General features: G+C 31.6%; 1 protein-coding gene across 2 annotated transcripts in view; it reads right to left on the bottom strand.

The window, feature by feature from the left end:
- Window positions 1–10917, bottom strand: part of LOC148950146 (paired mesoderm homeobox protein 1-like) — a 118159-nt gene extending 107242 nt beyond the window's left edge. The window contains exons 1-2 of one of the 2 annotated variants that reach the window (XM_089091474.1): window positions 10731–10917; window positions 773–942 (exon numbers count right to left, since the gene is read on the bottom strand). In XM_089091474.1, coding sequence (XP_088947600.1) covers window positions 773–942; window positions 10731–10917 — 357 coding nt within the window. Of the gene's footprint in view, window positions 1–772; window positions 943–10724 lie in introns of both variants that reach the window. The other variant, XM_089091473.1, reaches the window with a different exon arrangement.
- Window positions 10918–13035: the final 2118 nt, after the last annotated feature.

Raw genomic sequence — 13035 nt, forward strand, 5'->3', positions numbered from 1 at the left:
AGTGAAAGAATTTTAATGAAAATCAACACCGTCATATTCAGCGTATCAGAAAACTCTATTACATAGGTTTCAAGCTCATATCTGCAAAAATCTGCAATTTTGTATTTTTTGCCAGAAGAAAAATATACGAATATAAAAGTTAGTTACGTAAGTTAATTTGTAAAGACATTCATTTAGCAAAAGAAAAGTAAAATTTTAATGCAAATAAAAGCTGCATTAACTAAAAAACGATCAGAAATTAAATAAAAAAAACAAGTTTTTTAAACTGAAAGTAAGGAGCGACATAAAAACTTAAAACGAACAGAAATTAGTCCGTATATGAAAGGGGCTGTCCCCTCCACAACGCCTCGCTCTTTACGCTAAAATTTGACTCTGTTTCACACCTTTATTTTTTAAAACAATAAAAAAATTTAGCGTAAAGAGCGAGGCGTTGAGGAGGGGACAGCCCCTTTCATATACGGAATAATTTCTGTTCGTTTTAAGTTTTAATGTCGCTCCTTACTTTCAGTTAAAAAAACTTGTTTTTTTTATTTAATCAGCATAAAAACCCGATTCTTTTGATGTATCTACTGGTATCAAAATTCCATTTTTTAGAGTTTCGGTTACTATTGACCCGGGTCGCTCCTTACTTGCACTTCGTTACCACGAACTGTTTGATTCACATCCTGCTGTGTATTATCGTGCAGAAAAGATTCGATGTAAAGAAATAATTATTTGGATTATAATATTCATACTGTAAAAGACTATTATTGATGAAAAAAAATAATATTACCTGCACTCTGGCTTCTGATAAGCTAACTTTTTTGGCTAGATCTTCTCTTACGAAAGCGTCTGGGTAGTGAGTCTTTTCAAAGATTCTTTCCAAAGCGGAAAGTTGAGCGGTCGTAAAAGTAGTTCGATTTCGTCTTGGCTTTTTTCTTTCCTTGTCTGCATTACATTCATCTAGGTAATTACAATTAGCGTATTAAGTTAAAGAAAATTTTAGGACCAGGGTGTAAAAAACGAGCAATAGAATAGGAGAAAGAAAGAGACAGATCTACGAAAGGAGGAAGATACAGAGTATATACACTATTTTTATATGTGAGTAATAAGTGTGTATCTATTTATGTATGTATGTCTGTTCTCGAAAACAGCTACATATGTTTTCAGAAAAATTGGTAACTTGGGATATTCTCGCATAAAAAAGCGATCTAGATAAGTCAGAAGGGTGAGAAAAATCGGTAAGAGCCTTAATTTTGGCTTTTGCAAATGACGGCGTGTACTATATTATTACATCATATAAGCATTTCTTATGACGTCTTATATGGCATCATATAATTGTTTTCGTATATGATGTCATGCATAGCATAAACAAAGTTGTTCAGTTTCCAACGCAACAGTTATTTTATATAATATAATGTCTGTTGAAAGGCCCAAAGAACGAAAATTTGCAGTTGCAGTTACTATAAATGATGATTCTTTGGAACCAACACCTGAACTATCAAACGTGATAAGATGTGAAATTTGACAACCTGGAACATCAATTGCGACAACACCAACACGGACAGCTAAAGCAAAGGCCATTGCTAAATTGTCTGAAGTAATCAAAATCCAAAAACGTATCAAAAATGAAAATGAAGATCAAAGACACGGGCGGTTAGAAGATATGCGAAAACGACAATTAGAGCGTGTTAAAAATGAAAACGAAGGGCAAGACACACGCGGTTAAGAAAAGCGGCGGCGAGTCAAAAATAAAAATCAAGAGTAAAGACACACACAGTTAGAAGACATGCGATACCGAGCATGTGAGCAAGTCAAAAATGAAAATAAAGAGCAAAGACACACGCGTTCATAAGACATGCGACATTGAACATGTGAGCGGATCAATAAAAATCAACCTGGACAGCAAGAATCAAAACGTGTCAAAATTTAAAATGATAGTGATAATGATCGGGTTTGGGATTTTGACATGGATAAAGTCATCAATGCCCACCATGCCTTTGTTAAAAAAAAACAAAGGTTTGGCGATATGTATTTCATAATGACAAAGGACAAGTTAAGTTAAAACGAAGAAAACAAATTGATGGTGATAGTAATGATGATTGGGTTTTGGATTTTCGCATGGATAAGGTCATCAATGCCTACCATACCTTTGAAAATCAAAAATATGGACTAGACAAATCGTTGGGAAAAAACAAAATGTTTGTCCCACCACCTGTACAATTGAAAGATACGAGGTTCGGCGATATGTCTTTCATAAGGATATAATACGAACCAAGGCAAAAGAAGTTTTTGACCCACCACCTGAATAATTAAAAGAAGCAAAGGTGGTTGTCAATGCTTTCCATACATCTCAAAATCAAAAATCTGGACTAGATAAATCGTTGGAAGAAAAAAAAAGTTTTTGTCCCACTACCTGAACAATTAAAAGAAATAAAGGTTCGGCGATATGTCTTTAAAAATGACAAAAGACAAGCCGAGGCAAAAGTTAAAGGTCCAATAAAAAAATGTAATTTTACAAAGGCACCGCTTCTAATTTAAGGTCTATTTCGACGTCATATATATATATATATATATATATATATATATATATATATATATATATATATATATATATATATATATATATATATATATATATATATATATATATATATATATATATATATATATATATATATATATATATATATATATATATATATATATATATATATATATATATATATATATATATATATATATATATATATATATATTGCAGAAATATTCTTTAGTTTAGAGGGGGGCATCAGTGACAACCTGGGTAGGACAAGGTTGCATTGGCGAGGGTCGACGGTCAACCGTGATGAATGAAGTAAGCAAAGGAAGGTGTCTAAATAACCACGTAGTTGAAATTTTACCCGAAAAACAGCCGACAAGGCATGTATATATTTTTTTTTAGAAAACAGTTGATTATTTTCATTTGTAGAATCAAAATTACATGTTTTGGAAGGAAATGCGCAATAATTTTTTTCATTTCTCAGAAAATATTTGACTTTCTAATAAAAAGAAAAAGAAAAAAAACAAGAACACAAATACTGATAGCTGGTTGTTCAACTTTAAGTTTTAATTTTACTTTTTTTATATTTACTCTTTTCAAGAGCTCAACTCTTATTAAAACTTTAAAAACATTAGCACTTCTGTTGGTTTTTCCAGGACTTTTCTTCGGTATTTTCTTCTGAAGCGGGTTTTCACGGGTTTTTCTTCTGAAGCTTATCCTGCATATTAAAAAAAAATCAACTCCTTATATAATTTATAACCAGCATTCTGCTTTTTAAACCCTAGCTTCACTTGTTTTTCTTTTTATTCAAGACCGCAACTCTCATTAAAATATTAATGGTTTTGTACACGGTGGCAAGGTTGACATTTTCTTTTTTTTTTGGAAGTTGATTTTCTTCCGCTCTTGTTCATTTTCCGCACCTTTCATAAGGAACTTCCTTGTATCTGGCAAATTACTCACAAAACTAAGCTAATAGATACAAAACACTGCATTAATTCTTCTTTCTTTTTTTTACGTGTTATATGTATACCATTTGACCTGTCTGTTTTAATACCTTATCGTGTTGGATTGGCACAGTTGTAAACTCAAAACCATCTTAGGGGTGAGGAATAGATAAGGTGTGTAAGAAATTTCGGGGTGCCATAAATCGATTGAATTATATAGATAATATATTCTTTGGGCTTTGTTGGGATGAAACGTGATATATTTTTCCCAATAGACTGCGGCAATACAAAAGAAGATAAGCCAAAGTATTTGCCAAGTTGTGATTTCTAAGTGTGATGAAATTCAGCTGGCCATAGCGACTAGTTTCACGTGTTTTCCTGTATTTCATTGTTTTCTGATATAGAATGTCTACTTATTTACAAGGTGTTATAAATATTCTCTTCTTACTTGCAGAAATTGTTGGGCATTTAAGTTGTTGACATCGATATTTGATTTGCAGTGTCTTAAAGGTATAAAAAACTGTCCTTGTACAAACAGCTCGTCCCAGCTGTTTCATCGTATTGATCACACCACATACGGATTTGTCACTCAGAGATATCGCTAGCGTTTATTTTTCACGTACAGAGCGTATTTTATTTTTGAACTCCGGACACCAAGTAGGCAATACAACTTAATCTAGTATTACAATGTTTGCAGTGAGTGAGCAGAAAAACCAACATTTTTTTTTTATTTTATAGTTTCTCCAAAGGAATTTCCCAAGAGAAAGTGATTTGCGAGAAGAAAGAATCATTCAATCAAGAGTGGGGATAGAAGTAGAGTTGGATAAAAAACAAGAGCATTCATTATAACATTAATTTATAACTTTTAGGGCTTATGAAACAAAGAAAAGAAAAGATATAATAAATGAAAAATAGAATCAAATAGGTGAGAATAAACGAGGATTTTGTCAGCCAGTAGCAAACTACCAAAATGAAAACAAGCAAACATTTCGACAAGGACCTCTACCGAGTCGTCCTCCGTATTCAGAAAAAAAGAAAGAAAATCTAACCTTTTGACCTTCTTGCAGAGTTCACTTCAAAAGGTTAGATTTGGTTTTATTTTTTCTGAGCACTGAGGACGACTTGGCAAAGGTCCTTGTCAAAATATTGGCTTGTTTTCGTTTTCATAGTTTGCTAATCGTTGACAAAATCCTCATTTTTTCTAACATATTTTATTTTATATATCCTTTCGGTCTTTTGTTTCATACGTCATGTATAGCCAGTGTGGTCTAAGAAAATATTTACCATTAGGGCTTCTTTTCAAGAATTTCTCGAGAAGACCCTTAATTTCATTTTCCTACATTCCATTCACTAAGGAAATTTAAGACATTTCAAGCTTGGCGAATTTATTTTTCTAAACAGAAGTTTGGGGGAGGGGGAGGGAGAGTATACTATAAAATGGATTTTTAAAAGGAATTTAAGTGTTTTTGAATAAAAAACCCAAAATTATTAGAGCACGCATTATAACTAACTGCAATAAAATGTTACTTGCAAAAGACATTTATATTTACTTTGTTGCTATACAAAAAGGAATTAATCTTAAGACAGTTCCAAGTAAAAGTAAGTCTGAGACAGTCAGGTAACATATAATAAGGCTTTAAACCATTAAAAACCATTAAACTTTAAACCATTAAAAACTAATTAGACTTCATTAAAAATGTTATTGAAAATAGTTTTTATGAATATATATATATATATATATATATATATATATATATATATATATATATATATATATATATATATATATATATATATATATATATAGCTATTGTACGTTATTATAGTTATTATACATAAATATACAGTTGTTATAAATAAAAATATCGTAGTTTCTACTTCAAGTCTATATAAAACCAAATACTGATTTAATCCTCTTCCATTTGTGTTTACTCCGGTAGAGTCAAGGGGAGTTACGGAGAACATTTGAAACATTGAATCCAAAGGTTACATCATCAAGGAAAGCTCTTCAAAAAAATATGTTTCATAGGGAATGCCCCAGCGCTTCCCTCTCCCTTCAGTCAAGATATGAATGTGATCTTTTATCTTAGACTTAAAATAGTTCTGCAGTAAGAAGATAGCTGTCACCTCCGGTCCCTAAATTACAGACTTAAGCTTGAACATTTTCTGTAGAAGGATCATTTTCTGCCAAGCATATACAAATATCCTTCACGGAAAAAAAAATACTGTACAAAATTTTCTTTTTTTTGTAAATATAAGTTAACACCTATGTAATAACACCTATGTAATATGGTTCTGCAGCATACTGAACTTGATGGTGCAATTTTCACCGCCGTCACTCTATTTCACGGGGATTTTTCACACCTTTTTCAAAAATTTGCCAAATTGTATTAGGCTTTAAACATAAGAGCTTTTACGTATATAGAATCATCATACACAGGCATCTCTTTCGATGTATATGTTGTTATCAAAATTTCTTATATTAGCATTCGGCCGTCCTCTTTTTTGTGTTGCTGTTGAGCTCCACATTAAAAGGAGCGTTGGCGTGGCTGAGATTCTGAGCTAGAGTTTTCATCTCATTGGTAAAAAAGAAAGGAAATCAATATTGTCACCGTATGCTAGCCATTCAATTATAACTACCTGTGGGGTTCCATTGTAAGTATGAATGAATGAATGATTTTATTCAGTGATTAAACCCGTACAGAGTATTTCACTATCTAATCTGCAAAGTATGGCATAAAATATCAAAAACTGAAAATCACAAGCAAAATACTAAGCACCACAGAGAAACAAGTAAAAAGGAAAAACAATAATTATTATTAACATAATTATTATAACAATTATTATAATTATTATAACAATTATTAGCACTTAATAGTAATAAAATGAAGAAAAAAAAATTATACAATATCTAGTCTCTTTGTTCGGTTCAAGTATTCCAAAACGGCATACCGACCCTCTTTGATGAACCAGATAACATTAATATTAAAATTATTAGAGTAAGAAAACCCTTGTTATTTAAATTGCATTTCAGTTTTTAATTTTCAAAAAATTTACACTCAAAAAGATAATGATATAAAGTCTCCTCGTCACCACAGTCACAATTGGAACAATCACTGTTATTAATCTAACATAAAAATGAATTTAATTTACAGTGACCACTTACAATTTGTGTCAGTTTATAATTAGGAGTAATTTTTGTGACTTGAAGAAGGTCAGTATGATCAGTAAAAACTGAAGGGTCCAGGGCTTAACAGCTTGGCAGAATAACTCATACCATTTCATATACAGGTTTTTACGTAAGGTTTTCCGAATTTCATTTAAATTATTAGAAGTAGAAAGGGGAATACCGAATATAAAATTTACTGGCGAGTCCGTATAATGTGAATGATCATTTAAATTATACTTATTTAAGTTATTGAGGGGTGGCCAGTAATACGGCCTTCATCTCTTTAGATATCTGGCTGTTGTAAGTATACCTTCGAAACAAATTGAGACTGATTAGTTTAAAATTTGATTTAAAGAGTTGTTTGTAATCATTATTAAATTTGTAAATATTTTTGCTTCAGAATCGTGGTATTATGTAGTTTTATTGTGTGAGAAATACAATATTCATGTAAGTATTTTTTCGGTAGCCTACACGGTTTCACACTCCAACTCATTATACTGTACATTTGTCGTTATACTTCTTTTTTGTTAGTTTAGTAAACCTTCGCGAGTGACGTTTTTGGTAAGCTACCGATTGATTTTACTTCTGTTTTTTTTTTTTTTTTTTTGAAAATAAATTGTTATTTTTACTTCAACTACTACTACCTATTTTGATACGAAAGCCAGAAGGAAAATCGGAAGAATGGCATTTAGGAATAGACTGAAAAGATGCGATGAAAGTTTGGAGTCCTTAAGCAGCCCAAAGGAAGAACAGAGTCTTTCAGGTGGTCACAGTTCTCAGTTTCCAACTACAAATCATTTAGAAATATAGACATCTAAGACTTTTTATTGTATTTCTAATCTTTAATTTTTTTTATGTTCGGGGGTATAAGCAAGTCGTGTTTGTATTCACTTGAAATGGGGGGAAAATGTAAAATTTTCTTGAAATCATTAAAAGAGCTAAAGAAAAAGAAATCTTAATTTGACTCTAAATCTGATGCCTAATTTTAGATACCGTACATATAATATGTACGAAGTTAGACATCCTTTTTATTTGTAAAATTTTAGGGTAAATGCGAAACATCCTGTAAATTGCACAATCTTTAGGGAAATTGGCCAGCCAAACTCAATATGTGTGAGGACCCTGTGACTGGACTTGCCACCGCTTCTAAAAGATTTTGTTTTTTTCCTGGGAGTAGTTTATTTTTTTCTTAGTTTGAAGTTTCTTGTATTCCTAGGGCAATCATATCGTACCAGTGGTCAAACAAATTAATAAAGAGCTCACTCGAAGTGGAATCCTTTTTTTATTTACGATATAAGTAGCAGAAGTAGACCATGCCTAAATAAATTGTTGTTAGAGACAGGCTTCAACCCCTTAAGCCTACTTTTAACCCCTCTAAAACCTTATTACCCTTGGCTTTCCTGGAAAAAAAAATTAACGTGTCGTGCAACTATTCGTCAACTGACCAATGACCGATGACTAAGTTTAATTGCCGTTATTTTTGTGCCGATTTTTCTTTATTTATTTTTTACTCTTAGCACTTGTCTATCCGCGGACTTCTGCTGTCTTTAGAACAATCTTTACTAAAATTTCCAGGGTTGTTGACGTTGTGTAGAAACCGGTGCCAGAAAAAGCACAAGTAAGATTTACGTTAAGATTAGAAGGGCGTGACACTCCCTCTTAACTGAGGATAATTTGTGTCTGTTTTAGGTTTGTGTGTGCTATAATAATTAATTTTGTTTTGTTTTCAGTTTTAGGTAGCTTTTAATATTGACTGCTATTTTGTTATATTATTTACTCCCTAACCAAACAAAGGCAAAACTTTTTTAGTGTATTTTTTTCTAGTTGTCTACTTGAAAAATTAATTTTATCTGAGCTATATGTGTAACACTTTCTTCAAGTGTTTTTGCTTTAAGCTCCAGATTTAAGGTCTACCTAGATAGACACTTAATAACACTAAGGTATTTTAAAAGGTATTTTAGGTATTAAAGGTATCTAGGGTATTTTAAGGTATTTTAAACTAAGGCATTTTAAGTCTCTTTTGCAGATGTAGATTGTTATAGAAATGCTTGGAATATTCTTTCAGTGAAAGCCATGGTATTTATTATAACAGAAAATATTTTGCTCAACTTTACAGCGGTAATTTGGGGAAACAACTTAATATTATGCTGGTATACTTTTATTTAATATATAATATATAGAGCTGTTTAGGTTAGTATTTTACATAACGTGTTCTGGGCGGCCTGCTTTCCATAGTTCTCTGTTGTATTTTCCACGATTTTCTTCTGTAGTTTCTATATTTTTGTTAATAAAGTATTATATTTTCATTATATTTTGGTACATTTCATTAGGGATTAACTTAACTTCATTTCTTGAGTGCGGTCGGGATAATACATAAGTACCCATTAAAGTATATTAGCAACACATCTAATTTAGAAAGCTAGGTCATAATCCCCAATATTCAGATGCTACCGACTTTTTAACATATCATAGCAATCATTTTTTTTATCGCTACGGATATACTTGGAATGTTCTTTCAGCGAAAGCCATGGTATTTATGGTAAACAATAGAAAATATTTTGGTTCAACTTTGCAATAGTGATTTTCACTTTCATATTCATCAATAATGGGATTTACCTCTAAACATTTGTTATATTTTAGTGAACACTGCATTTCCTTAAAACCTGACAACATTGTCACTGCATGTTATGGACTCATATGACTTGAAGTACATGAACCACTCTTCAGTAGGCTAATTCCGACATCAATAAATTGGCTTTACATATCATTCTTACAGAAGACATGTCAAGTTGTTTTCGTAATGTATCAAACATGTGGCCAAAATGCGTTACACTAACCTGACAATGTCAAGACTGACTTTGAATTGGTTTGAATAGAAATGTGTCATCTCCTAGGCGAATCAAAATACCACAATGGTCAAGACACGCAGGCTATGGAATAAGGAGAAGGAGTAGTGGGAGGGGGATCCCTATCCCTCCTCAACAAAATCTTACGACTGTTCCAATATTTTTTTCTGTTTAATGCACTTTCTTTTTCTTGTTTCCTTCTTTTTTTTTAATTAAGCTTCTCCCAAAATATCGTCTCCAAAGCAAATTTCCGTGTACATAAATGATGTAAATACGCCCCCCTCCCTTTTAGGTTAAGGTAAGGTTATGAGGGAGGGGTTAACTCCAGGAAGAATTTGTCTTCAATTTTTATTACAATTGAGCGTTTCAAAATATGAATCATTTTTAAAGCTATGCAGCTAGCCTTTTTCAATACTTTTTTCTTGGATCCAATTTGGATCCCAATGTTGTTGCAGCGTCATGGGTTAAGTTTTATCACATTTCCAATTATTTACCCTTATATTTGAAAAAGAAAATAAACGAAGTTTTTCTCATGTCATTAAGGAGCAAAATTGAAACTTAAAACGGACAGAAACTATGGCTTCGCATTTTACTGAATATACATTTGCAACTCCGATTCGAAAAAGGTGGCTTGGCTATTTCCTTGTAAGCGCAGAAACCTGAAAAACTAATGCTTTACTGAAAACGCAAAAGCCACGTAACAGAAGAAAACTGGAAGCAGTAAAGCCCTTCAGTAGCATGCAGAAAATAACAGACTAATTTAAAAAACTCTAAATAGTCTTTCACCGGCCATGAAATCAATAAAAGTTTAGTATGGAAATCGAACTCTCTAAGATACTCAAGGAAACTCAGTTTCAAGTGAAGCATCAGTTTTTTTTTCAGAATTCTACAACCAGAGCAAAATATAACTGGTCAGTTATCTGAACCAGTTTTGCTCTTATATGTTGCATAAACTGCAAATTGATATTTTTTGCTCGTTTTAAGTTTCAATTTCGATGTCTACTACCGTCAGAAAATCTTTTTGTTTCTTTAATTTGTTTTTCGTTTCTAGATCTTTCAAACGTAAGCAATGAGCCTTACAGAAAAATATGTTTCTAACTTAAGCGGTGAACCCCCACCTCTCTCTTTAGGCTACTTGGAAAATCTGTGCGGACTTATTTAGGCTAATTGAAAATGTATGCGCGGTACACATTGCGGTTAAGCCATAGTTTAGTACCTGCAATTAAAATTTAATTATTACTTACCCTCACTTTTTTCTGAATCAAACGAACTTCCATTTTCCAAAGTAGGATTAATGTCAAATCTTTTCTCAGTGTTGATCTCTTTTCTCAAAATGTCATTTACCGAAAATTGTCTTTTAAGATTAATCTGATAATTACTTAATATGTAGTTATTATAAAACAGTTTCTGTGAATAATCACTTTCCTGATAATTCATCTTCAGGAGCTGATGAAGACTAACTGATTACTCACTATTTTAATTCGATTAGAGAAGAATTCATCTTATTGGCCCATTTTTTCCATGACGTCACAGGAGAAATAATTTGCATTGGATATGAAGTGAAAAGACTATAATGGTTGGAAAACATTGGTGAAAATGGGAGGAGATTCCAGGTAATTGGCGTTTAACGTCGATGCAAATTAGAACGTGTGTATTTATGTCTTACGAAATTAGGCATTATCTCAGAAATAAGATTTGACATATGTAAGGTTCAAAAATGTTTTCATAGTGCTAATTAATAGAAAAAGATGACTATTATTCCTAAGGAATTTGCAGATGGCCATTCAGAAAAAAAAGACATTGCACACCAAAATATTGCTTTCTATTTCTTTTTTCTTCAAAGTTGCTTAGTTTTAAGGAAGCAAGGGAGAAGCAGCCTCAGCGGTGTGCACGGTCTTAACCGAGCATCATATGCAGCCGGAAATGTAGATGGAAAGTTGGAAAATTTTAAATAATTTAGCAAAAAATCAGCTAAAGTTGGACAGCTAAAGGTGGAATAAGGAATATTAAAAGTTTTACTTTTTTCTTTAAAAAAGTGATTTAAAAGGATTTAATCTAAATTAAGAATCAAATTCACCGTCTTACGAGATTTGTGGTCCCTCAATAGTATTACATTCCTTTGACTATAATGCCACAATCAGCGACATTAACTTAAAAATTGTTTTATACTAATCATCTGAAAATTTTGGAATATGTTGAATAATTACTTGAAGAAATTGTTGACCATTGTAATATTCCACTAAGGCAGGTAGGAAAATAGGGTGGGAGTTTTTTGGGCTTATTCTCGATCCCCCCTCTCCTCAATTGTATCCCAATATTTTTGCATTTTGTCCTACAGCCTGATTTCCTATACTCCTAATTTCTTCAGCTACTTTTTCTCAAAGTGATAAGCAATCAACTGATTACGCATGAACAAGATCAAATTTTCTCAAACTCGTGGTCTATGTGGATCATTTTTGCAGACCAGAAAATCCCAGGATGTCAATTTCCAAAAATATTTTTGACATGTTCGGATTTTCGCTGTCGCTTATAACCGGATTTTGTTTGTTCTTCACTGTGAATTTTGTCCTGTTATAATTGTCGTTGTCGCAAGCATTCTAATCGTATATTTTTCTTTTCTTCATTTTCGTTTATCATTACTTCAAATATATTTTCAATAGCGTTTATCTTAGCTGCTCGGATTGGTTTTGTAGTATTTGATGGTCTACATAATCCATTTGTACTCCAAGCATTACAAAACTGCTTAAAACGCCTTTTGTAAATAGGCTCATTACGCTCGGTAATTTTTTTTATATTAATTAAAAAAAACTTTCCGAAAAATAAGTTTTTCAAAGAAAAGCGAAGGCCATTTTAAATTTAAGCTCAGCAGATAAAAATACCTATTAAACCAGGTTTTTTTTTTTTTTCTTTTCTTTATCTCTTTTGTTATGATGAGTAAATTTTTTGTTTTTTTTTTGTTTTTTACCCAATTTTACGAGCTTTGCTCTCTGTTGGGGGTATTTGTTGTTTGTTATGTTGAATTAACCAAATAAAAAGTAAACAGTAAAAAAAAAAAAAAAAAAAAAAAAAAATTCAAACTCAAAACGACCAGAAATCACTATTAAAGAATAAATGAAACCCAAAACGAATAGAAATTAAATAAACAATCATAGCCTTTGTGGGGATTTGTAGATTGTTATGTAATTATTTTACTGGTATATGGAAAAAAATAAATCTATCTATCTAAATCTATCTATAGCAAAAAAACATACAACAAGCAATAATACAAATGAATAAATACATCTTAAAACGAATAATGCTTAGATTGAATATAAAAATCAAGCTTAAAACGAAAATAAAATATTCAAATTGAAGCATAAATGAAACTTAAAACGAAAAAAAAAAAAAATAATCAATGCAAACAAACATACAATAGATATTAATGTAAATTAATAAACAGATCTTAAAACGAGTGAAACTTAAATTGAATATGCAAATCAAGCTTGAAACGAACAAAATTTACTATAAACTAGAGTTTGGGTATCACCTCCTACTCTCACTTAAAAGCCTAAAACC

Source organism: Artemia sp. Qi Xiang Cuo, chromosome 7, assembly GCF_049724085.1.
Source record: "Artemia sp. Qi Xiang Cuo chromosome 7, ASM4972408v1, whole genome shotgun sequence".
Lineage (NCBI taxonomy): Eukaryota > Metazoa > Arthropoda > Branchiopoda > Anostraca > Artemiidae > Artemia > Artemia sp. Qi Xiang Cuo.